Source organism: Capra hircus, chromosome 25 (genome assembly GCF_001704415.2).
Source record: "Capra hircus breed San Clemente chromosome 25, ASM170441v1, whole genome shotgun sequence".
Classification (NCBI taxonomy): Eukaryota; Metazoa; Chordata; class Mammalia; order Artiodactyla; family Bovidae; genus Capra; species Capra hircus.
In genome coordinates this window covers 10627848-10654246 of record NC_030832.1, presented here as the reverse complement: position 1 = coordinate 10654246, position 26399 = coordinate 10627848, and the positions used below count along the sequence as shown (strand labels likewise).

Sequence of the window (26399 nt, the reverse complement as noted above, 5' to 3'; positions counted from 1 at the left end):
TCAGAATGTCGACAGCTTCCTGAGCAGCCGGTGGGCCCCCGTTCACAACCGTCCACGGCTTCCTAAACCTGGGCCCACGAGGGCAAGAGGGGCACCCACACTGCGAGTGCGGGGAGGCCTCGCCGACACGGTGGGGCTGCAGGGGCACCGGAACGACCCAGCGCTCCGCCGGGCTCAGCCACGACTCCCACCCTCACCCAGACACCCACCACCCGACCTGCTCTAGCTAAAGAAAATAATAACAAACCACACGTGCGCCCCCTCAATCACAAGGAACGGGCCAGAAAGGCTTGCCCACTTTTCGGCAAGCTTACTCCCTTGACCCCCAAGCCCTCAGCTGCTAAGGGTGTGAGGGTCTTTAGAGCTAAAGGTTCTGACCTCCCTCCTCCTGAAAGGCAAAAATAATGGTCACCGTTTGTAATCTGCAAGTTCAACAGATCACCAACAAGAAGGAAGCAGGCCTGAGGGCTCCCGGGTGACAGGCCAACACCCCCTCAGGCGAGAGCTCCGCAAAATACCCTGGTTCAGCAAGGAGACAAGCCAAAGCCACTGGGGCTCCCCTGCTGAGAGGGGCCGCCTGCCCTGAGCCCCAGCCTCCCTGCCTCCCTTCCCCCCACCCGTGCCCACAGATGTGACCCCTGATCCAGCCTCTCCTGCCACTGCTCCAGCCGCAGCCCACACGGGAGGCAGGGAGGAACCGGGGATACCCACCTGCAGGCCCGTAGGAGCCCACACCGCTGACCGGGAAGAGCACCTCGGCGTGGCCGTGCAGCACCTGCAGCGGGGCCCAGCTGTGCATCTGGGAGAGGCAGGCGCCCCCATCCCGCGGCCTGGGGGAGAGAACACAGCTGCGGGTCAGGGCCCCACCCAGCACCCCCAGGGAACCACCCAGGCCAGGAGGGGCTGAGAACATGAGGGGGCCCAGGCGGGAGCCGGGAGCCAGCCCTCCTGCGCTCGCTCTTTCAGCCCATGTGTACTGAGCCCCTCCTACCTGCCAGGCAGTGAACACACACACACATGCGTGCATGAATACACACACGCGTGTACACACACACTGTGCTGGCAAAGAGCCAGCCAACAAGGTCCATTCCGCTCTCATGGAGCTTACAGTCTGCTGGGGGGTGCAGACATGAAGTATGTGCGTGCGTGCTAAGTCACTTCAGTCATGTCTGACTCTGTGACCATCAGACTCTGTAACCCACCAGACTCCAGGGATTCTCCAGGCAAGGATACTGGAGTGCGTTGCCATACCCTTCTCAGAGGGATCTTCCTGACCCAGGGATCGAACCCACGTCTCTTACATCTCCTGCACTGGCAGGTGGATTCTCTGCCACTAGCACCACCTGGGGAGCCTGACATGAAACATATGATCCCACAACAAAGTGAGAAATGGCAGCTCAGGTCCATGGGGCTGGCTGGGAAGGTAGTAGAAAGATTCTATGAAGAAGGGAGGTTTGAAGTGAGTGGGGAGGGAAGCGCTGGGGCCACGAGGGGAGGTGGAGGGGGGAACAGGGATGGAAGTGGGGGGCGGCACATGCCAGGGCTGAAGCGAGAAGAGGCCCCATGGGCTCTGGGTTCTGCAATAAGCTTGGGTCAGTGTCCCTCTGCCTCACTGGTTCTCAAACCCTCAGGAGTAAAAGGACAGAACCAGACCAGACTGTGTCTGGGCCACTTCCAAGAAAGGGGGTCAGCTCGAATATTAACCAGGCTCATATGATCTGTTACAGTGTCACCTTACCCACCACTGCCAAACTAGCCTGTTCGACCTTTGTAACGCCAGGCTGGTTCGGTTACATGGGTTTGAGAAAGTATCTGCCCACTGCAGCATCTACTTCTGGGCAAGAAGCCAACACTGATAAATACCAAGATGCATCTGTGCAGGACTTGAAGGTTTATAAACTCATGTCATAAATCAGATGTAAAGAAGACCATAGTCATAGCTACTTAATGGAGGGAGGGAGGCAGAGAGGAGGAGGAGGAGGAAGGAAAAGGAGAGGATGGGGAGGGAAAAAGAGGGGACAAAAACAACTCAGAGAGATCAGGCGACTGGTCCAAGTCCATCACCTGGCCAGGACCAAGGCTGGTAGAATTCAGCCCAGGTCTTCCAGATCCAGTTACTATGAGCCTCCTGGCCACTGCCCATCACAATACATGATGTGCATATTTCTTTCATATGGAGCAGGGATTAACAAAAATTTTTTGAAAAGGACCAGACAGTCAACACTTTAGGCTCTGTGGCCATTGTGGCTGTTCAGTAGCTGTGTCCAATTCTTTGCAACCCCATGGACTGCAGCACGCCAGGCTCCCCTGTCCTTCACCATCCCCTGGAGTTTGCTCAAATTCATGTCCACTGAGGTGGTGATGCTATCTAACCATCTCATCCAGTACACTTTTTTTTTTTTTGATTGGTTTACAAAGCTTTAAAAAATTTAACAGCCATTCTTGGCCTGGGGGTAGATTTGGCCAACAGGCTAGTTTGCCAGCTCTTTTTTAAAATTTTTTTAAAATGTTATTTCTTTATTTATGGCTACACTGCGGCTTCATTGCTATGCGTGGGATTTCTCTAGCTGTGGTGAGTGGGGGCTATGCCCCACTGAGGGGCCGGACTGCCCACATGGTGGCTTCTCGCGGCAGAGCATGGGCTCTAGGGCGCTCGGGCTTCAGTAGTTGCTGGGCACGGGGCTTAGTTGCTCCACGGCGTGTGGGATCTTCCTGGACCAGGGATCGAACCTGTGTCCCTCGCATTGGCAGGCAGATTCTTAACCACTCTGCCATCAGGGAAGTCCCTGCCAACTCTTCCTTTAAGGCCTGTCCTCTAGCCATTCTCCTTTGAGTCCCCTGGAGCTTTTGGCCACACATGTGACACTCAGCAAGACACACAGGGAGAAGTGACCTTAACAGACTTTTGCCAGCTCTGAGACTTAGGCCTGCAGGTAAGGCACTCCGTGAGGCATGGGAGAGGAAGCGCCCTGCCTGTGTGCCCCGCAGCAGAGCTGGGTGCTGGGGTGAACACGGCTCTGCCTCTATAATCGGTAAAGAACTGCCTGCCTGCTCAGGGCTTCAATCCAGCAGCTGGCAACCAGGGGGGCTCCCAGACAGACGCCCAGAGGCAGCCAGGGTGCCCCTCGGGACACGGCTGCGAAGCCACAGTCCTCTCCAGGCTGCTGTGCCGGCTCCAAGCGGGTGGGATTTCCCGCTGCTGCTTTTTCTTGTTGTTGAATCTTTACTTCTGTAATTTTTTTAATTTATCTGTTTTTAACTGGAGAATAACTGCTTTACAATGTTGTGCTGGTTTCCGCCACACATCAACATGAAATGGCCACAGATAATATATATGGTCCCTCCCTCATGAACCTCCCTCCCACCTCCCACCGCAATTCATCCCTCTAGGTTGTCAGCGAGCACCAGGTTGAGATCCCTGTGTCATACAGCCAATTCCCACTGGCTATCTCGCTTACATATGGCAGTAGGTATGTTTCTACGCTACTCTGCTGTTTCTAAGGGGACATACATCTTGCCACTTTCCGACAACACGTGCAGAGCACAAGGTGAAGTCAGGCCCCACCAGCTGAGGTTCGGATCCACATAAAAGTGGGCAAGGGACCCCCATCTCAAAAAGGGATTACACTGAAGTCATTCCTGAGCAGAGACCAATTCAGAATACGGTGCCAACACCAGAATGGGTGTTGCTTTTCATTAGAGAAGATACTTAAAAAAAAAAAAAAAAACCTAGAAAATGCCACGAAGAGGAGGGTAGTTTTAGTTGCTTAGTCGTGTCTGACTCTTTGTGACCCAAGAGACGGCAGCCCGCTAGGCTCCTCTGTCCAAGAGATCCTTCAGGAGTGGGTTGCCATTCCCCTCTCCAGAGGACCTTCCTGACCCAGGGATGGGACCCAGGTCTCCTGCATTTCAGGCAAACTCTTCACCACCTGAGCCACCAGGGAAGCCCAAAGAGGAAAGGGAAAATAACATACCCAAAGGCACATTATCCAAAACATGACTGACCTGGACACGATCGCCTCAGTGTCTTTTTCTTGACTTGCATACTTCTCTTTAAGAGGTTGTAACACAACTAAATATAGGTTTTTATGATTTCCTTTTTTCATTCAATGTATAAGTTCATCCTCACACTATGTGGATACTCTCAGATGCCATTCAAGATGTTTAAGATCCTGAACATTAAGATTTAAGATCTGAACTATGAAATACTCCACTGTTCACTGTGAGTGGCTCCTCCGTGCCTGCACCTTTTGGTCAGGTCCCCTGCACTGTCTCTCTAAATCAGCACGTTGTCATCTAGAGGCAACAGCCTTTGTCCTGAGACCCGTCAGCACAGCTTCCCGGCAGTGGAATTACTAAATCAAGGGGACTAAACATTGAGGGCAAGAGGAGAAGGGGACGACAGAGGATGAGATGGTTGGATGGCATCACCGACTCAGTGGACATGGAGAGGGTGAAGGACAGAGAAGCCTGGAGTGCTGCGGTCCATGGGCCGCAGAGAGTCGGACACGACTGCGTGACTCAAGAACAGCAACGGAACATTTTTAAGGCTCCTGACGTTGTGTCACACTTTCTCCCCAGAGGCTGTGGACGCGGCCGATGCTCGGTCAGGATGATGTGAGCGAGGGTTGGCCTGATCATTTACGAGTTAATGCCTACTGTGTGTCTGGCAGATGCTGACCGTGGAGGGCACAGACAGCCAGCCGTCCTGGCAGGGCACTCACCCAGGCCCGCCCTCCACCTAATTCTCTTTTTCAAACGTGATGAAAATGATGGCAAAGTGCGGGGTCTGGTTTCACTCTGCGTTTACATAATTGCTATTTAAATGCAGCTTTTTTCAGGCTTGTAGTTCTTTTCGAATTATGTTTTCACCCCACTTCCCTGTTGGTTTCAGGCAGCACATATAAAGTGACAGGAAAACCCCTTTTTATAATAAAGGTATTATTCTTTCTTAAGAAAAATAATCAGGGGTTTCCCTGGCAGTGCAGTGGTTAAGCCTGCGCTTCCACTGCAGGAATGGGTTCAGTCCCTGGTCAAGGATCCCAAATGCCACGCAGCACGGTCAAAAACAAGAAAAGCTACCACCTATCAATCAAATCCACCTAAACCAAACCCCTGACAGTTACACAGTAGAAGTGACAAATAGATTCAAGGGATTAGATCTGATATAGTGTCTTAAGAACTAAGGACGAAGGTTCGTTACATTGTACAGGAGGCGGTGATCAAGACCATCCTCAAGAAAAGAAATGCAAAAAGGCAAAAGGGTTGTCTGAGGAGGCCTTACAAACAGCTGAGGAAAGAAGAGAAGCTAAAGGCAAAGGAGAGAAAGGAAAGATACACCCATCTGAATGCAGAGTTCCAAAGGATAGCAAGGAGAGATAACAAAGACTTCCTCAGTGATCAATGCAAAGAAATAGAGGAAAACAATACAATGGGAGAGACTAGAGATCCCTTCAAGAAAATTAGAGATACCAAGGGAACATTTCATGCAAAGACGGGCTCAATAAAGGACAGAAATGGTATGGACCTAACAGAAGCAGAAGATATTAAGAAGAGGTGGCAAGAATACACAGAAGAACTGTACAAAAAAGATCTTCATGACCAAGATAATCACAATGGTATGATCACTCACCTAGAGCCAGACATCCTGGAATGTGAAGTCAAGTGGCCCTTAGGAAGCATCACTACGAACAAAACTAGTGGAGGTGATGGAATTCTAGTTGAGCTACTTCAAATCCTAAAATATGATGCGGTTAAAGTGCTGCATTCAATATGCCAGAGAACTTGGAAAACTCAGCAGTGGCCACAGGACTGGAAAAGGTCAGTTTTCATTCCAATCCCAAAGAAAGGCAATGCCAAACAATGTTCAAACTACCGCACAATTGCACTCATCTCACACACTAGCCTGGAAAATCCCATGGATGGAGCAGCCTGGTAGGCTGCAGTCCATGGGGTTGCTAAGAGTTGGACACGACTGAGCGACTTCACTTTCACTTTTCACTCTCATGCACTGGAGAAGGAAATGGCAACCCACTCCAGGGTTCTTGCCTGGAGAGTCTCAGGGACGGGGGAGCCTGGTGGGCTGCCGTCTATGGGGTCACACAGAGTCAGACACGACTGAAGCGACTTAGCAACACACACTAGCAAAGTAATGCTCAAAATTCTCCAAGCCAGGCTCCAACAGCACATGAACCAGGAACTTCCAGATGTTCAAGCTGGATTTAGAAAAGGCAGAGGAACCAGAGATCAAATCGCCAACATCTGTTGGATCACTGAAAAAGTAAGAGAGTTCCAGAAAAACATCTACTTTCTGCTTTACTGACTACACCAAAGCCTTTGACTGTGTGGATCCCAATAAACTGTGAAACAGTCTTCAAGAGATGGGAATACCAGACCACCTGACCTGCCTCTTGAGAAATCTGTATGCAGGTCAAGAAGCAACAGTTAGAACTGGACATGGAACAACAGACTGGTTCCAAATAGGAAAAGGAGTACGTCAAGGCTGTATATTGTCACCCTGCTTATTTAACTTCTATGCAGAGTACATCATGAGAAATGCTGGGCTGGAAGAAGCACGAGCTGGAATCAAGATTGCCGGGAGAAATATCAATAACCTCAGATATGCAGATGACACAACCCTTTTGGCAGAAAGTGAAGAAGAACTAAAGAGGCTCTTGATGAAAGTGAAAGAGGAGAGTGAAAAAGTTGGCTTAAAACTCAACATTCAAAAAAAGAAGATCATGGTATCCAGTCCCATTATTTCATGGCAAATAGATGGGGAAACAAGAGAAACAGTGACAGACTTTATTTCTCAGGTTCCAAAATCACTGCAGATGCTGACTACAGCCATGAAATTAAAAGACGCTTGCTCCCTGGAAGAAAAGCTATGACCAACCTAGATAGCAGAGACATTACTTTGCCGACAAAAGTCCATCTAGTCAAAGCTATGGTTTTTCCGGTAGTCATGTATGGATGTGAGAGTTGGACCATAAAGAAAGCTGAGCACTGCACTGGGAGCTCCCTGCATTGGGAGCACAGGGCCTTACCCACTGGACCAGCAGAAAAGTTCCTGTTTCTATTGTTTTCATTGTATACAACATGAAGATCTATGTATGTAAGCAAAGACCATTTTAAGACATTTAACTTTTTAACAAAATAAGACAAAGGCCCGTCTAGTCAAAGCTATGGTTTTTTCAGTAGTCATGTATGGATATGAGAGTTGGACTATAAAGAAAGCTGAGCAGCAAAGAATTGATGCTTTTGAACCGTAGTGTTGGAGAAGACTCTTGAGAGTCTCTTGGACTGCAAAGATATCAAACCAGTCAATCCTAAAGGAAATCAGTCCTGAATATTCACTGGAAGGACTGATGTGAAGCTGAAGCTCCAGTACTTTGGCCACCTGATGCGAAGAACTGACTCCTTGGAAAGACCCTGATGCTGGGAAAGACCAAAGGCAGGAGGAGAAGGGGTCAACAGAAGATGAGATAGTTGGACGGCATCACTGACTCGATGGACATGAGTTTGTGCAAGTTTCTTGAGTTGGTGATGGACAAGGAAGCCTGGAGTGCTGCGATTCATGGGGTCACAAAGAGTCAGACACAACTGAGTGACTGAGCTGAACTGAACCACTTATAAATACTGAGGTGGGAGGCACAAGATCTTTCCTCAGTCATCCAAGAAGTGGTTTAATTGCCAGCACGTGGAGGTGTAAACCCAGTATTTGGCCAACAGCACATCTATTAATGAAAAACAATCAGAGCATTTGACTTTGCCAGAGGCCGCTGCTACCCAGCACGTGCTTCTCCCGCCCTGGCCCCTTTCCTCCCACAACCCTGGCCACGCTATTAAACTCTAAAGTCCGGGCCCTGCAGGTTCCCAGACCTTTCACATGAATCTAGCTTAGAAGCAAAATCAAAGCATTACTCAGTAGGCCATCTCATCACTGCTCTTTCCCCAAGATGCTCTGCAGGATGTTGGCTCGAGATCCCCTCTTTATGCCAGGGAGCAGCTGTCCATAGTCCACAGGAGGCCCAGCGGCCTCAGAGGGCCAAGCCTGCAAAGGTCAGGCTGCACTGTTTTGTGGCTCACACATCACAATGCCGGCAGCTGCCCCGGCTCACAAGCTGGCCTCCCCTCACTGGCGCTGGTCCAGCAGGAAGAGAAACAACTGTCTGAGGCCACAAAACCAACTCATGGAGTGAAGCAACTCGGGAGATGCGCTTGCCTAGAGTGACAGAAAATGCAAATGGCATTTCCTAAAAGGCCCAGGGGAAGAACCATAGGCAGGTGTGATGGTTAACATTATGTGTCAAATTGGCTAGGCCACGGTACCCAAATATTTGACCAAACATTATTCTTGATGTCTCTGGGAAGGCATTTGGTTAGATGAGATTAAAATGTAAGTCAGGAGAGTGCAAGTAAAGCAGATCACCCTCCATAAGTCAGGGGGGGGTCTCACCTAATCAGTTAAAAGCCTCAGTAGAAAAACACAGACGTTCTCCCCCCAAAGAAGAAGAAATTCTGTCAGCAGACTGTCTTCAGATTCGAACTGCAGTCCTTCCCTGGGCCTCCAGTTTGCAGGCCTACCTTGCAGATTTTAGACTTGTTAAGTTCCACAATCACATGAGCCAATTTAAAGTAGATCTCTGTAGATGAATACATACAAACATACACATGCAGAAACACACACACGTACACTATCGGTTCTGTTTCTCTGGAGAACTCTAACAGCATGGTTCACAAGACTGGACCCAGGTACAAAATCCTCCATACCCAATGGGCAAGAGCAATGCCACAGTGGGACTTTCCTAACATACAGCAGGGGGAGGAAAAACCTTGGGCAGGAAAAAAAATGGAGCCAGCCCAACCTAGCCTTAATCCTGGTCTTGCCCATCGCTTTGACAAATCTCAACTCTGCATTAAAGAATCTGGTTCTTCCATCCATCAAGTGGGTGACACCCACGAACCCCTGGGACCAGTCTAAGTATTAGGATACAGCATGTCTGCAGCTTGCTGCATCTGGCCTCTCCTAGATGATACAGAGGCAACGCTCCTATCGTGAGCAGGCACGTGAATGAGGATAAGAATAAAAATCGAAGACAAAAACAGGCAGTCTCACTAGAAAGAAGAAAAACTCTGACTCAACACAGGGAGACGCCAAGCTTAGGACTGGAGGCCACTTGGCCTCTTCGGCGCCCCATGGGGCCTCGGTCTCTTCACTGCGCGCTTCCGCAGCTGGTTTTGAAGACGGCCGTGACTAGGAGGCATGCACACTCCAGAGCTCGGGTGAAGAGGTCACTAGCTGATTCAGCATCAAGAGTAAGAGCAGGACTTCCTTGGTGGCTCAGTGGTTAAAAGTCCACCTGTCAATGCAGGCGAAGTGGGTTCGATCCCTGGTCTGGGAAGATCCCACAGGCCGCGGGGCAGCTAAGCCCGTGCGCCGCAACTACCGAGCCCACTCTCCAGAGCCCATGCTTTGCAAAAGAGAAGGCACCACAGTGAGAAGCCTGTGCACCGCAAGTGAGAGCAGCCCCCGTTCTCTGCAACTGGAGAAAAGCCCTCAATGCAATGAAGACCCAGCACGGTCAAGAAGGAGGGTAAGAACAAGGACAGGGATGATTACAAGGGTTGCAGCGCCACAGCAGCCACCGCTGAGGGGCTGTCCTCGACGTGCCAGCACCAGTGCCCAAGGCCTCACTCGCAGGGTCCCACGGACGGGACAACAACCCGACAAAGCATGTGCTGTTGTTCTCTCAGACCTCAGGGGAGGCCTGAGGCTCTGGGAGGTGAAGAAACTTGTCCGTCCTAGTCTAAACTAAGCCACGGAGCTAGGAAATGAGAGCCCGGGTCGTCATGATTCTAAGGTTCAGTCTCCTGACTTTGCTCTTCTGCTTCACACATTCACCTGCATCAAGCCCCTCTCGAAGGTATAAACATACTACAGCCCCAGTGTTAAGGCGATAAGTGCAGGCAAGTTACCCTGCGAATAAACACAGATATTACCAGCCCGAGACTGTTCTCTAAAATACCTTGCCTCTCTCCTGAACTTCCTGGGCTGATGGCAATTAAGACATGGGAGCAAAATTCAAGTTATAAAATGAAAGACATGAATACAAAGCAAGAATTTCAGGTCTTACATCTTGACACCAATGCTGTAAGTACCTTCCAATAATATATACGTTCCCTCCACTTAGTTCTCAGGAGAAAGTAAGTTCATGCTCCTTCCCCCAAAATCAAGATCTGAATAATGAAAGATGCCGCAAACAAATAAAACATTTGCAATCTAACATCACCCAAAACTGCACAAAGAGCCAGCAGCCTGTGTACCACCCCCCCTTTTTTTTTTTTTTAATTTTTTAAGGTTTGATTTTTTTTTTTTTTGCTGTGGATCTTTTTTTTTTAACTTATTTCCTTGGGTCTCTGTTGCTGCGTGGGCTTTTTCTCTAGTAGCAGGGGCTACTCTGCACTGTCTCTAGTTGTTTTGCCTGGGCCTCTCATTGCAGTGGCTTCTCTTGTTGCGGAGCACGGGCGCCAGGGTATGCAGGCTTTAATCGTTGCAGTCCACGGGCTCAGCAGCCAGCAGCTCAGTTGCAGCTAGCAGCTCTCAGGCCCTAGGGCACAGGCTCAGCGCTTGTGGTGCATGGGCTTAGCTGCTCCGAGGCAGGCGAAATCCTCCCAGACCAGGGATCACGCCCGTGTCACCTGCGCTGGCAGGCAGATTCCTGAGATGCGGACCATTTTAAAGTCTTTATTGAATTTCTCACAATGCTTCTGTTCTTCACGTTTGGTTTTTTGACCTTGGGGCACATGGGATCTCAGCTCCCTGACCAAGGATCGAACCCACACCTCCTGCACTGGAAGGTGATGTCTTAGCCGCTGGACCACCCGGGAAGTCCCCTACTACCCTTTCGTAGAAGCTCTCAGGTGGAACTTACTTCTCTGGCGACTCCAAGTGGCCCGGACGCTTCCTTCCCGGCGTGCTCCCGTACATGTCTTCCTCGTTCTCGTCTGCGTCTTCATCATCAATACTTTTCACATCCAGCTTCTGGTACCCAAACTCCCCGTTCAGAGACAGAGAATCAATTTTCCAAGAGTTGCTGCCCTGACTTCCGTTAGAGTTTGGCCCAAAGGGGCTTTCGAAGGCCGACAGGATATTGATCGAGGACCGGTCGGAGTTCTCCTCTGAGCTCTCCCCTGCCCCGGGGATCTTCTTAAAAACATCCCCAGAGCTCTGCTCATCTTCCTCGTCATCAAATGAGATGATGTTGGTCACCTTCTTTTTCTTCTTCCGCTCCCTTTTACATTTGGCATCTGGCAAAAGATATGAGATAAGAAAAAGCGATGATCGACCCATCCTGCCTCTAGACTGTGGAAAATCTCTTACTATTCTACTCAAAAAAAAATTGAAGATAAACTCAGATCTTTTTTTTTTAATCCTTGGGAAGGGGGTGGAATCTGTCTATGCAAGACCAAGCAAAATGGATACAGACCTCTACTTCTGGTTTGAAATAAGTCATAGAGCACACATTACAACCATTCCTTCTAAGCAATCTTTCCAAGCACTTTGATTCAAAAGATGAATCATAATTGAAATGATTTTTACCCGTTCACTCTGGAAAACACTCTCATGGCTGGGAGATGAGACCAAGAAAATCAGTTTAGGGATAATAACTGATTGTTCAACAGCCCCAGTTTCTCCCAACTCTGTAAGATGCCCCTTTTCAGCAGGACTGCTCCCATCGTGGGTGGTACCTACTTCTCCACCCTCTTGACTCTAGGCCAGCTTAGTGCTGTGTTTTTAAGAACAGAAGGTGGCAGAAATACCAAATGTGTGAGTTCTAGAGCCCAGGCATTTCCCTCACGCAATAATGCCCTGAAACTACCACAGAAGAAGCCAGGCTACCTTATTGGAGGACAAGAGGCTAACATAGGGGAAACTGAGATGCCCCAGCCAAGAGTCAGCACCAACTCCAGATGCGTGAGTGGGGCCACCTTGGACCTCCCAGCTCAGTCATCAGCTGAATGCAGCCCCATGAGGAAGCCCAGGTGAAACCAGTAGAATCATCCCGCCAACCCACAGACTCACAAAAAAGGAATAAACTGAGGTTGTCTGTTTTAAGCTACTACATTTTGGAGCTGTTTGTTACACAGCAAAGACAAACTGAAACAGAAGTCAAGACTGCCTTGGTGCCTAGCACTTAGGTAAGCCAGCTTGTTCACTCATCTTAATCATCAACCTTGGGTGTGAAGCACTTTGGAGCCAATTCCAAAAAGCCAAATCCATCCACTAAGGTGTGACATGGTGATGTATCACCAGTGTGTCACAACTTGGAGACAACGTCAAAAGCAGAGTTCCCAAAATGGACGGAAAAGATACTCCTTTGGGTGTACAAATCCCAGCATCTCTGGTACAGTCACCAACAGTCCATGTCATTTGCATGAGATCTCTGCTCAAGAAGGAGAGGGTGGGCCCTCCTGGTGGTCCAGTGGTTAAGACTCTGCACTTCCAGTGCACGGGGCACAGGTTCGATCCCTGGTCAGGGAACTAAGACCCCACGTGTTCTGCGGCACAGCCAAAAAAAAATTATTTAATAATTTAAAAAAAAAAAAAAGGAGAAAGCCAGTGTATACCAAAGACTTCATAGAATTCTGAGCTTCCCCATCATTAATAACTCCAAAGGGAAGATCATGATTACTGCCTTATTTAAGGGATTTGAGAATATCAGGATTAAGCCCTTATACCCAAAATTTCCCGTTTTGCTGTTTCAACGTTCTGGATGTCCCAGAAGGTTCAAGGGGAACTGTAAAACTTCTTACGAAATTAATCAGAACTGAATCCACTTTCCTTTGCCTCCCCAGAGCCTAGAGTCAAAGCCAACCACCTCCTCTCTTTCCCCGGCCTCCACTTAAACGTCACCCCCTCAACAGTCTACGCTCTCCATAGCACCCTACGCTGGGCTTTCATCCCACTGATCAGAAGGATAATTAAACGAACGAACGGACGCAGGGACAAAGGCAGGAGGGGCAACCTCCTCCGGCTTCACGTGACCATCATCCCCTCCCTCTCGGTTTGTTCTGACTGAGCTGTTGGCTTGGCTACCCTGTCATCTTCACGTCCCAGGAAGCCTCTCAGCACCCTTCTGAGTGAATAAGAGTAAGAAGGACAAACACAAACGTGAACTGAAAAATACCAGTGTATCAGATTCCACTTCCCTGGTGCTTTCATCCCATCCCCGCCCGACCCCCAGTCGCCACCCCGCCCGGCCCGTCCTCTCTCACCAGCACCGACGTGCTTGGACACCACGGGCAGGGGGTCGGTCTCCTGCTCAGCTCTGCTGAGGATGGAGACAGCCGAGGACGCTGTGATCTCCCTGAATAGGCTGCTCACTCCTTGCGTGGATTCCTTCAGCAAGGAGGTCACATTCTGCGTGGATTCCTTCAAGAGGTCCGAGACGGTGGGAGCAAACTTACTCTGCCCGTTTAAGTCCTTGTTGTCGATGTTAATTGCGAAGAGTATGGAGTTCAGACCTACCCCCCCACCGAAAAGGGAAAAGTCTGGAGTGTCTGCTATTCAACAGTCACATTCCAACACAATAAACAAGCTGCAGACATTAGAGGACACAAGAGGGTACACACTTGTCTCAAACGGTGACTTAAAAAAACAAACAAAAAACTCCCACAAAACTGGGGTCAGGAGACACCGCTATCATGCGAGCTAAGTCTTCCAAAGTCTCTCCCTATCTGTCAGGAAGACAAATGCAAATAAGAAGTCAGTCATGGGGAGGGGAAGGCTTAAATTCTGGGGTCGAACTGCCTGGGCACTCAGTAGCTCTGAGACCTTGGTCAAGCCATTCACAACCTCTCTGAGCCTCAGTTTCTTTACCTATAAAACAGGGACAACAGCATCTCTTACAGAGTATTAAAGACCGTCACCCACCAAAATCAGCTTGGTAATCAATCAAAAAATGACATATACACACTATTGTGCAAAACAGGTAATTAGCGGGAAGCTGCTATATGACACAGGGAGCCCAGCCTGGCATTCTGTGATGACCTAGCGGAGTGGGAAAGGAGGAGGGGGATGGAGGATCAAGAGGGAGAGAGGGAGGGAGGGAGTGACAGTCGCTCAGTCATGTCCGATTCTCTGCGACCCCATGGACTGGAGCCCACCAGGCTCCTCTGTCCATGGAATTCTCCAGGCAAGATTACTGGAGTGGGTTGCCATTTCCTTCTCCAATCAAGAAGGAGGGGATATATAAAATTATGGCTGATTCACGTTGTCATATGGCAGTAACCAATACAACACTGTAAAGCAATTATCCTCCAATTGAAAAAAAAAAAAAAACATGCACCAATATCATGTCCATTACATCTTCAGGCAAAAATGCACACTGGTCTCCTCTGACCTACGTGCAACATCAAGGTCATCTGCCGTTTCCTCATCAATGGGCAAGCCTAATGTAACTCAGTAGGTGGGACTCAGTGAAAACTTTCAGGAAAGAGAGAAAGGGGAGGCCACAGAGGATTTGGAAGAAAGAAGCAAGGTACCCACTTCGGTTGCATTCACCTTTTGAGTGAGAGTCAAACGTTAGACAATTTTATACTTGGTCAACTAGGATCAAGGCAGGGCTCTCACCAGGACAAATCAGATACTGACTCTCTCATCTGATTCGTTCACAACCCTATCAATGTGACTGCAGTGCCATCAGGATTCCCACCTTGCAGAAGTGGAAGGTAAAGGTAAAAAACTCAACGGATCTGCCTCAGGCCACCTGCCAGAGGGAGGGAGAGCCAGGCTTCCAAGACGTGTCTCCTCCCCCAGTTCCCTGGATCTTTATCTCACACTTGCAAAGCCTCAGCCAAAACCCCGCAACCCCACGCTTTCCCAGCCAGGGTATCACAATTCTAGATAAATGGACTCAGCGTTCATCACCACTAAAGGAAGGATAGTGGCGAGTGATGAGTGGCCCTTTCATTCAGTGAGGGACGGGGAACCCACAGCACCCCGTGGAGTTACACATTCACTCCCAGGCAGCTCCTCTGCTCACCAAGCTTCACAGGACCCCCCGCCCCGCACCCCTGGCCCTGGCCAAGCTTACCAGCCGCCATGGTGGGAAGCATGCTAGACCTTTCTTCATCCATGACAAAAGCCCAGTCTTCATAAAACGTGCTGCAAATGGAAAAGAGAGAGAGGGAATGCTCTGAACCGGCGTTCTCAGCATCCGTTAGCCAGACAGTTCCTTCATACGGCTCCCTGGAAAGTTCGTGCCTGTCCACGCCAAAGTGGCCATGCAGGGTCTCTGCTGCTGGGTCTTCTGGTTATAAACAAAGGATTGAATATGTATACCCTACAACTTCCTCATGGGTCCCCTGAGATCGTTAGGGCCTGAGAGTACCAAGACAGGCATGAGATGGAAACACACTGTTTATGAAACAGAAAGGAAAAGGGGACAGACAGTGGTGACTTCCCCTCAAGCAACGTTTCTAAGGAACGAGACAGGAAATCCAAGCCAGCCCACAGGAACCCCCGAGTGGACACACACAAGAAGAGATGATTTCAGAACGAAATTTTAGTTCCCTGGGCCCTTCAACCGAGGCATCTGTATGTAACACCAGTTTGGGCAGCAATCTCAAAAGCCCAAATTACCCCCTGGAATGGGCTGGGAAGCTAAAAAAGCCCACAGACCTAAACGGCAGTTGTAGAGGCCAATCGGACATCTCATTTTCCAAGGTCATTCAGCAATAAATGGTACAGCCTGAGCTCAAAGGCAGCTCTCCCAGCCCCACGACCCAGCTCTTTAGCCGACCCCCAGCTAAACATTAACAAGTAAATATCCTCATCTCTGACTTCCCCACCAGGTCAGAGAACTCTAAACCAATGGAGTCAAAATTCAATTTCACTGAAGCACGGGCAGTGACAGGTGACCTGGAGTTCAGCAAAAGATCGGATACATAGCTGCTGAAGTCACTGAATACAACCAACAGAGAAAGAAAAGACAGACATCATTGTCAACAGACTCAACCCAGCAAAGAAGTCAGTGGAAGCACAGGCTGTATCTTCAAGCTGGCAGTGCAGTCAGACCTCTGATTCCCCAAACTGTGATTCTTTACAGACTGGAGCCAGTTTTCTTGCATGTAAATGAACTTGGTTTTCCCACACTGAATTAGAGGCTAGTGATTCAGCGAAGTAAGACGGTGAGTCTTAACAGCAGATTCCCATCTATTGCTCACTGTCGCATTCAACTTTGATACTGAGAGTACGACTCTGAAGGACACCTGTCCCTCAGCATCCATGGGGGATTGGCTCCAGGACCCACTACAGATACACAAGTTGAGGATGCTTACATACAAGAGCATTGTACAGGTAGCCCTCCAAATCTGTGAATTCTGCCACCGTGGGTTCAGCCAGCCACAGGTCTTAAACACAGCACTCAATCCACGGCTGGTTGAGTCCACAGATGCAGAACCTGGGGATATGGATGGCAGATGGCACCTGTAAATAATCTGCTGGAAAGAGCTTCGCAAAAAAAAAAAAAAAACTACTGTTAAGAAACATGAGCTATTGTTTAGTCGCTTAGTCGTGTCTGACTCTTTTGCGACCCCGTGGATTATATGCAGCCCACCAGGCTCCTCTGTCTGTGGGATTTCCCAGGCAAGAATACGGGAGTTGGGTTGCCATTTCCTTCACCAGGGGATCTTCCTGACCCAGGGATTGAACCCGCCTATCCTGCATTGGCAGGCAAATTCTTTACCGCTGAGCCACCAGAGAACCAAAAAACATGAGTGTGTTTTCTTTCGTGAAAGCTGGTTAGTGCTCAGAGGTACCCACAGACATGCACAGCCTCCCAACTCAGACATGAGTAGTCCTAAGCACCGTGTGGATACTGCTATCGCCAGTCTTCCTGGCCCCCATCCCTCCCATTTCATCGCTACAGGGTCTGAACACACAGCTGGACAGGCTGTATCACAGGCCACATCAAATAAGAGCACTTCAAGGGTATCTTTGACAGCCTTAGTGCACAAGCCTGGAACACCCAATACCTAACACCGGAACACCTAAACTATTGGAAGAAGGATGACCTCGAGCAGCAGGACAAACAGCAGAGGAGGCCTGAGCCAGGGAATGCACAGCAACATATGAAGTCACAGGAATGTGCCCCAGCACTGATGGAACCAATGCCAGCTTACTGAATTAGGTGACACTTCATTGCTGAGGACCTGGGCACCGCTGGATGTGGAAGTTACTCAAGGGGCCGGGGCGGAATTGATCACTGTCTCTGTGGACCATCACGTGACACAAAACAACACGTCTGGCCCCCCGTCTCAGAGGGAAAATAATAACATGAGAGAAGGAGGGAGGAAGAGGGACAGGGAGGGAGGGGTGGAGAGAGGGAGAAAGAGAGAGAAGTCATAAAGGTCGGCACACAGGCACAATGGCAGGAAAACACACTGACACGCCAGCAGGGCTATGTCTATGCAGTTTGCGAGTGATTTCAGTCTTGTCCCGGCGGGTTCTACAGCATCGATCAAACGTCTCTGAAGGGAAGGTGGCCGCCTGCACTATCACTGATACATATTGAGTGCCTTCTCCCTATCACTGTGGAATAACCATACCTCGCCCACCCTGCTGAGCTAGCCCATGGCAGTGTGACTTGCTGGCCAATAAAATATGCATGGAAGTGAAGCTTCACAGTGGGCAGAAGCTTGGAGGGCCAGTGTTTCCCTTAGCCAGAGCCCCCTGTCTGCCTTGGCAGTCCAGAAAGCACATGCAGAGATGTGCCTCTGCCAGCCTGGGTCTCTGAGATGAGACCCTCAACCCATGACAGACACGCAGCAGGCAGAAGGCACGGACCTGGTGGTCTCAAGCCACTGAGGTTTCCAAAACGCTTGTTACGGCAGCATAACCGCGCTTCTACTAACTGATGGAATAAACTGTATGATCAAGAAAAAAAGAAAACAAAAGGATGGGAGGGGTTGTTTCTAATAACAAACAACTTCTCTCAACTTAAAACGCCCATTACTTTCCATCAGTTTGAGATCGACAAACCTCTTTAAAAAAACACAAAGGCCAGAAGAACCATCCAGTGCCGAGCGTGCAAGGAGATACACGGCAAGAGACAGGGCACTGAACACCCGACTTCTAAAGAGCAAGAAAGTCTGGATCTGAAAGAAACTGAGATTAAAATTCTGCCAAGAGGGGCACACGTGTCCTAAGACAACAGCTAAAATTCTGCCAAGACGGGCACACGTGTCCTAAGACAACAGCTCACGCCACACCCCAGGCCTTATTAATAACAGACATCTATTGAGTGCCTGCTGCGTGCAGTTGCCGCGTGGACGGAGCCCGACAGGCATCTTCACCTGGTCTCTAGTGGACTGTGCCCAACGGCCCAGCCAGACAAGCTGGGGCTGGAAGAGGGGAACCTGGCCGTCCCGGACGCAGGCAGGCAGATCCTGCGATGGTCATCCCCGCCCTGGGGGCACCCGCTCCCCCGCCCTGCCCCGGTACCTGAGCCGGCCGCGGTCAGCCAGGAGCATGTGCAGGTAGCGCTCCAGGGAGTTCTCGTTGAGGGCACAGCGCAGCCAGGCGCGGCCGCGGCCCACATCCGAGGCGATGTGGCGCAGGGCGTAGAAGCGCTGTAGCTCGTGCTTGCTGAGTACCTCCTTCACGTAGAACCAGAACACGGGCTCTGTGGAGACAGGGGACCACACCGTGGGAGGCACATCGCGTGCAGAGGAGCATCCAGGGGCCGTGTTGATGGTGGTAAAAGAGTTACTTCTTAGCAGGGAAAAGGAAGATATCAGAGAGTATACCCAAAATAAACGTAACCCCCCTACCCAGGGAATTCCCTGGCAGGCCAGTGGTTAGGACTCAGGGCTTTCACTGCCGTGGGCCTGGGTTCGATCCGTGGTCAGGAAACCTAAGATCCCACAAGCTGCTTGGTGCAGGAAAAAAACAAACAAAAAAAATGACCTGATCACCATCCAGAGGTGATCACTGTTAACATTTTCAAATCAATCTCTTTGCCTGCACTTTGCTTTTTTCTACAAAACTGACATCTGTGATAGCTGAATCGTGACTCCCAAAGATAACCACATCATAAACCCTGGAATCTGGACATCTTACCTTACATGGCACAAGGGACTCTGTAGCTGTGACTAAATTCAGGATCTTGAGATGGGGTGATTACCCTGGATAGTCTCTCTGGGCCTGACATAATCACAGGTATCTTTAAAAGAGGTAGGGGGAGGGCTTCCCCGGTGGCTCAGGGTAAAGAAGCCACCTGTCAATCAATGCAGGACACATGGGCTGGATCCCTGGTCTGGGAATATCCCACATGCCTTGAAGCAACTAAGCCCATGCACCACAAGCCTGGGAACCAAAACCAGTGGACCCACATGCTTCAGCTACTGAAGCCCACTCACCCGAGAGCCCGTGCCCCCCAACAAAAGCACCCACGGCAATGAGAAGCCCGTGCGCCACAACCATTGAGCCTGGGAACCAAAACCAGTGGACCCACATGCTTCAGCTACTGAAGCCCACTCACCCGAGAGCCCGTGCCCCCCAACAAAAGCACCCACGGCAATGAGAAGCCCGTGCGCCACAACCATTGAGCCCGGGAACCAAAACCAGTGGACCCACATGCTTCAGCTACTGAAGCCCACTCACCCGAGAGCCCGTGCCCCCCAACAGAAGCACCCACGGCAATGAGAAGCCCGTGCACCACAACCACTGAATCTGTGCTCTAGAGCCCAGGAACCACAGCAAGAGAACCCACCGCAATGCGAATCCCACGCACCACAGCACAGAGTAGCCCCTGCGCTCCACAACTAGAGAAAGCCTGTGCACAGCAACGAACACCCAGCACAGCCAAAAATGTAAAAATAAATGATACAAGTTTTACAAAAGAAGAGGGACAGGGAGGGAGATCTGAGGCAGAAGGGAAGGCAGCGGCATGACCAGAGAAGCAGCGCCTGGAGTGTTGTGGCCGCAGCCCAGGGGTGCTGGAAACTGCCAGAAGCTGCCAGAAGCCAGAAGAGGCAAGGAACAGACCCTGCCCGGGAGCCGCCAGAAGCCACCAGCTCTGCCATCGCCTTGCCTTTAGCCCTCCACAAATGTCGGAAAGTTGATTCGTCGTGTTGTAAGCCACAAAGTTTGTGACAATTTGCTAGAGCAGCAGTAAGAAATCAACATATCGTCATGCTGTGTGTGTGTGTGTGTGTGTGTGTGTGTGCGCACTCCGTCACTTCAGTTGCGTCTGACTCTCTGTGACCCTATGGACCGTAGCTCGCCAGGTTCCTCTGTCCATAGGATTCTCCAGGCAAGAACGCTGGAATGGGTTGCCATGCCCTCCTCCAGGGGACACGGGTACATTTAAATATATATATATACACACCACACATACGTAGCTTTGTATCTGGACTTGTTTCTTTCCTTGTCTAGATCATGGACATTTTCTCCGTAACATTTAAATATCTTCGGAAACATGATTTTCGATGGCTCCCCAGTAAAATACAATTTATTTCATGACTGCTGGGAACATAATACAATGCCAATCTTCGCTGTGTAGTGCTTTGAACATCCCTGTGCATAACTAACCGTCCTCATTTCTAGTTCCTTCAGGGAGATTTCTGTATGCCTAATAATAGGAACAGATTTAAGGCTTTAAGGGAAAGCTAGGAAGTGTGTTTTTATCCATAAAATAGTCATCACGTCACTTCACATCCTGCCTTTTTTGTCCATACACACAGATTTTTTTCATAGGTGTGATTCTAGTATATACCTAATTTTCTTTACTTAATAGTAGTTTATCAATACTTTTCAATGCTGTCAATAATAGTAACAGCAACAACAGGAACAGTCACTGCTACTTACTGAGCATTAAGCATGTACCAGCCACTGCACTCCACACTTTTCATCTAACCTCAGTCCTCTCAACCACCATGGCCGTCTCCATGCCAAAGACAAGGCTGAGACCCAGCCACATGAAGTAACTGGCCCAGTGATACACAGTTATAAGTGGGACAGCAGGACCTCAGAGCTGTCTCACTGTGAACCACGTCATCACACCACCTTGCAAAGTGAGGGGGGCTCTGCCTCCTTGAAAAGGATCGTGTTCACAATTGCTTGATGGATTTCAACCCAGGAGCTAAACAGATTCACTGACCCCTCTGAGAAGGTGACAAGATCTTTGAACCTTCCTTCTAGAAGGATGTGAATACGCACATCTCCATAAACTGGACACCAGGCTGACAAGCTCAGTCTAAGATTGCAATTCACCTCAGGGAGCACAGACTGCCTTCTTCCTGGGAGCCATGAACTGGGCAAAGCTATGGGCCCCCAGGTAGACAAGAAGGACGTGTCCCTAACAAGCTTCTGGTCTCGTGGGCAGGACAACAGGTGAGGAGGTCTTCGAGGGAATGCCTTTGGGCAGGTCCCTCAAGCATGCTAAGCTTCAGACCCCTCTCTCTTAACAGAAGCCCCAAAGTGTAGACTCCCCCAGGGTTTCTGGGGTAACTGGAGAAAACGGAGATAAAACACTGAGCGTGACGTCCAGCCCATGGTGGCCAACCACTGTTTGCTGAAGAATTACCTTCTTATCCGAGAGCATACACGTTGTTTCCTCTTTTCCTTTTTCTTTTCACAGCATCTAAATGTGTACATATGTACAAGTGTGTGTGTGCATTTGTGGATCAAGTCAATCTCTGAAATCATTTCAAAGAAACATCCCAAGAAGGACTGGTAAAACCACCGGCAGAGTGGATCACTGAAAATGCCTTCTCTCAATCCCCAGATGCCAAACCAACCCCCTTCTGAAACCCACTAGTTACTTCTTTAAAATTTTAACTCACTTGCAGCATGTGGGATCTAGTTCCCTGACCAGAGATCGAACCTGTACCCCCTGCATTGCCAGCATGGAGTCTCAGCCACTGGACCACCAGGAAAGTCCCTTGAAACCCATTAGATCAGTCCAAACCACACAAATGCATAACTTTTCTTTTAACATGTTTCCTATTTAAAAGTTAAAATTTTTTCTTTAAAAAAAAATTGGGCTAGGCAGCAAAGTGTTGCATGAAATTACTCTGAGTCAGGGTCTGTACATAAAGATAGAATGAAGCAAAGGAAAGCTTCTACTTGAAGCCTCTCTCAGAAACCAAGACAGGACATTTGCTGAGAGTATCACTCGGGGCCAGCCGGCCAGGCAGCCAATAACTTGCATTGTAACCCACCAGACAACCATCAGTACATCCAGCACAACTTCAGTCCAGAGACTCTCACCTGCATCTGTCTTTTCTGAAAACTGCAGTCACCTCCCTCTGACCTTGAAAATACATGAAACACTTCAAGGTGTGTTTTCACCTTCCCATTTCTAAATTGCTTACCGCTCCGGAACCCTTCTAAAGCTCGCCTGAGTGATGCGGCTGCTGATCATCAATAGCCCGGCAGGGCTCCGCTCCCACTGCCAGAATTAACGTGGTCTATTTAAAGCTCACCTGCCACTTAACACCTGCAGTGTCCATAATTTAATTGGGGCGCATACACTGATTGCTTACTGCTTCAAACCAGAGGCGGATTCCAAAAGGGGGTGAGGGCTTCTGGTTCTCCCAGCTCCTGAAAGCCATCTGCTGACAAGAACAAGAGCCAGGAGGGGAGCACTAAGGTGAGCTACCTGGGGGTCCCTGCTGACAGAGGATGACAGAGGATTTCTGCAAAGTTTTAACACTAACTGATGCCAATTCAAAGAATGCACTTTGGCGGACAAAAACCCTGGCTCAAATTCTAGTTCAGGCCTTGTGTGACCCTGGGCAGCTTATTCTTTCCTTCATTTTCCTCATCTGTAAAATGGGGATAACTACCTACCTTTGAGGTTTGAGATGAGGGGGAAAAAATTGAGGAAATAAAGCATGTGTATGAAGTACTCCATGGCCAAGACAGGCAAACAGCAAGCCTTGTCCTTTCTTCTGGCCCCTGTGCCTCTCTTTCCCAGGGGATCTGTGTTCCGTTTGGTTCTCTATAATGTGCCCTCAGCACTAACAACCACTGTCTCGCATAGGGCTCGGGCAGATGATCCAGGCTGAGCAGCCACCTGGCCACAGCAGGGTGGGCGCCTCAAATCGCCTTACTCAGTGCCCCCTCGTTCTGGCCCTGTTTGACATTTTGTATGACTTTTGTGTGACCTTCGTGTGATAGAGTCTTTTCTGTTTTTATTTTTTTAATATTATATAAAAATATGATTGATCTTGATTGCTGAGGGTTTTTGGAGCTCCCTGCAATTCTCTGCCTAAAGTGAGTATTCCCCTGGCCTCACCCTGGTCCCAGCCCTGGACCAGTGGGCCCTCCCCACGACTCTACCTGAACCGCTAGAAGACAGGCTTTGTCTCTTTTCAGAGTGAAGTCAGAAGACAACCACCAAAGGGCCAGATTCAGCAGCCCCATCACTGTGTGTGCAAATAAAGTTTTATTGGAATGCAGTTGTGTGCATGTGTTTACAAGTCGTCTGTGGCTGCGTTCCTACTACAAAGGCAGAGCTGCTGTAAAAACTTACAGCCCACAAAGCCTAAAGTACAGTGCTCACTATTCGATCCCTCAAGAAAGAAGTTTGCCAACTTCTGTGCTAGAGGTAGGAGCTCTTCGTAGCCATGTCAATCTGGAGCTTCCTGGGGCCACTGTACCCCCTCTCATGTAGAGTGGTCCACCTGGGAGAGAGGCCAACCCAGAGAAGTGGTGACGAGAGAGACCCAGGGACAGACGTGGGGGATGCTGAGCCCCTGGATCCGGCTCCACCCCTCGTTTTCTTATACTCAAGTCAGGAAGTGCCCTTTTCTGCTTCGGGCTGTCTGCAGGTCTGGCTGTCACTTGCAAGCAGAAGAAGCCTAATGCAGGGAGCATGTTCTTCAATCACCTGACAGTCACTTCGGGGGGACCCACAAGATGGCAGGCTCTGGGGGTGGGGAGGTATCCTTCAAAATTAAACAAGAAACAGGGCCTCTCACAGCAGTCCAGTGGTCAAGACTCTGCCTTCCAATGTAGGGCGTGCGAGTTCAACCCCTGGTGGAGGAACTAAGGTCCACATGCTATGGGGTATGACCAAAAACCTTAAAAATTAAATGAAAATAAAAAATAAACAAACAAACAAAGCACTGCTCAACAAGAAACAGAAAACACAAAGACAAGGAGCTAGGCTCCCTGAAAACAACAAAAGACACGTTCAGTCTGGAGGTACAGACAGCCGGTGGGAAGGCTCTGTCAAGGCAGAACACCCACCCTCCTGACCTCACCTCACTGTCTCAGGGCACTGCCACCACTCCACTATCGTTCAGTCGCTCAGCCGTGTCCGACTCTCTGTGACCCCACGGACTGCAGCACGCCAGGCTCCCCTGTCCTTCACTATCTCCCGGAGTTTGCTCAAACTCATGTCCATTGAGTCCGTGATGCCACCCAGCCACCTCATCCTCTGTCGCCCCCTCTTCCTCTTGCCCCCAGTGCTTCCCAGCATCAGGGTCTTTTCCAGTGAGTCGGCTCTTCGCATCAGGTGGCCACTCTGGGCCTCGCATTCACGACGGGAACAGAAGAAAGAGGTTAAGATAAAGCCAGCTCTATTACCTCGTTTTTTTTCAGACAAGGATAAATGCACACAAGAGAGTGAAGAACATGTTGAGACTGGCTGAACCGCTCATGAGCTTTGCCCTAGAGAAGGACACCCCACAGCCCCAAGCACAATCAGGGCTATGAAAAGCCAAAGAAGAAAAGAGGGGTGGATCTTCAGCAGGGAACCAACAACAGAATCAGCCACACACAGTTTCAACCATCCCAGGAACAAAAGGCAAGCCAAGTGCTTCCGCCTCTCTGTCTGAGACCTGGGTGACCACAGGCGTCCTCAAAGCCCAGGCACACCTCGGCGAGCCTGACGACGAGACGCAAGTGCGCTGGCAAAGCCGAGCTTCCGACGAGGGGCCGTGGCTTTCTCACTTGTCCATGACTCGATCAGCCACAGGGCCGCCTCCTGGGACTGGAGCACAGGGCCTGGGCTTTGCCCACGAGGAACACATGAGAAAGACCCATACAAATATGTAAACGAAAAACTTTTTTTCGCTCTCTTACATTGCAGCAAAACATACATAATAAAGTTTACCACCTTAACCATTTCAAGTGTGTGATTCAGTGTGTGAATGAAGTACATTCACAGAGTCATGCAACGACCACCACTCTCCATTTCCAGACCTTTTTCACCATCAAAACAGAAACCTCACAGCCATTAAACACTACCTCTCTCCCCATCCTCCCCTCCCACATCCCGCCCCCCGTAAACCTCTATTCCACACACTTTCTCCATGAATTTGACTATTCTAGAGTCTACGTGTAAGTGGAATCACACAACATGTGATCGCTTGTGTCTGACAACTTTCACTTGGTATGTTTTTAACACTCATCCATGTTATAGTAAGTAGCAGCATGTCTTCTTATGACTGAATAATATTTTATTATAAATAGTATGGGCTTCCCAGATGGCGCCATCGTAAAGAGTCTGCCTGCCAATGCAGGCGATACAGGTTTGATTCCTGGGTTGGAAAGATCCCCTGGAGAAGGGAATGGCAGCCCATTCCAGTATTCTTGCCTGGAAAATCCCATGGACAGAGGAGCCTGGTGGGACACAGTCCACGGGGTCGCAGAGTCAGACGTGACTGAGTGGCTGAGCGCAAACATACACACAGAGAACACCACACTTCGTTTCCATTCACCTGTCGATGGATGCACGTTTGGGTTCTTGTTTCTTTGTTTTGGCTCTTGTGAATAATCCTGCTATGAATATTTGTGACTCCCTGCTTTCAGTTTTTTAGGTCTGCATCTAGGAATAGAATTGCAGGATTGTTTGGTAAATCTATGCTAATTTTTTGAGAAACCATCAAACCATTTTCCACAGCGGCTATACCATTTTACATTCTGAAATTGAAATTAACTCTGCTATTAAATTCCCTTTCAGTTAGGAAAACAAACTTGCCAGTAAAGGCAACTTAGCCACTGTCCTGTTTTTTGTTTTTTTTTTTCAATTGTAGTAAAATTCACCGAATATAAAATTCAGCATTTTAAAGTATAATTCAGAACTTGATGCATTTTTAAAGAATAAATAAATACACAATGATCTGAGATTGCTTTTGAAGACTTCAGCAGATTTAAACGTAAACATCCCTACTGACTCTAAAGAACAAATGCCAATTATCTTGGTGGGGGTGAACGGAAATTACAGAAATAAAGCAAGGAAAGGAGGGAATTGGCACTTACTGCCCAGACGGGACCTGGCTGCCTGCTCCGTCTCCCTCTCCGCCTCACCTCATCACACTCTCGCTGTCACTCACCCTGCGACAATCCCCCGGGTCTCCTGACCATTCCTCCAACAAGC

The 26399-nt window shown here is 49.4% G+C and overlaps 1 protein-coding gene across 2 annotated transcripts in view; it reads right to left on the bottom strand.

Moving 5' to 3' along the window:
- Positions 1 to 26399, bottom strand: part of SNX29 (sorting nexin 29) — a 603176-nt gene that overhangs the window by 511815 nt on the left and 64962 nt on the right. For both annotated transcript variants that reach the window (XM_018040633.1, XM_018040634.1), the window contains 5 exons: positions 18509 to 18689; positions 15099 to 15169; positions 13279 to 13527; positions 10935 to 11310; positions 712 to 830 (listed from right to left, as the gene is read on the bottom strand). In XM_018040633.1, the coding sequence (XP_017896122.1) occupies positions 712 to 830; positions 10935 to 11310; positions 13279 to 13527; positions 15099 to 15169; positions 18509 to 18689 (996 nt within the window). The remainder of the gene's footprint in view (positions 1 to 711; positions 831 to 10934; positions 11311 to 13278; positions 13528 to 15098; positions 15170 to 18508; positions 18690 to 26399) is intronic.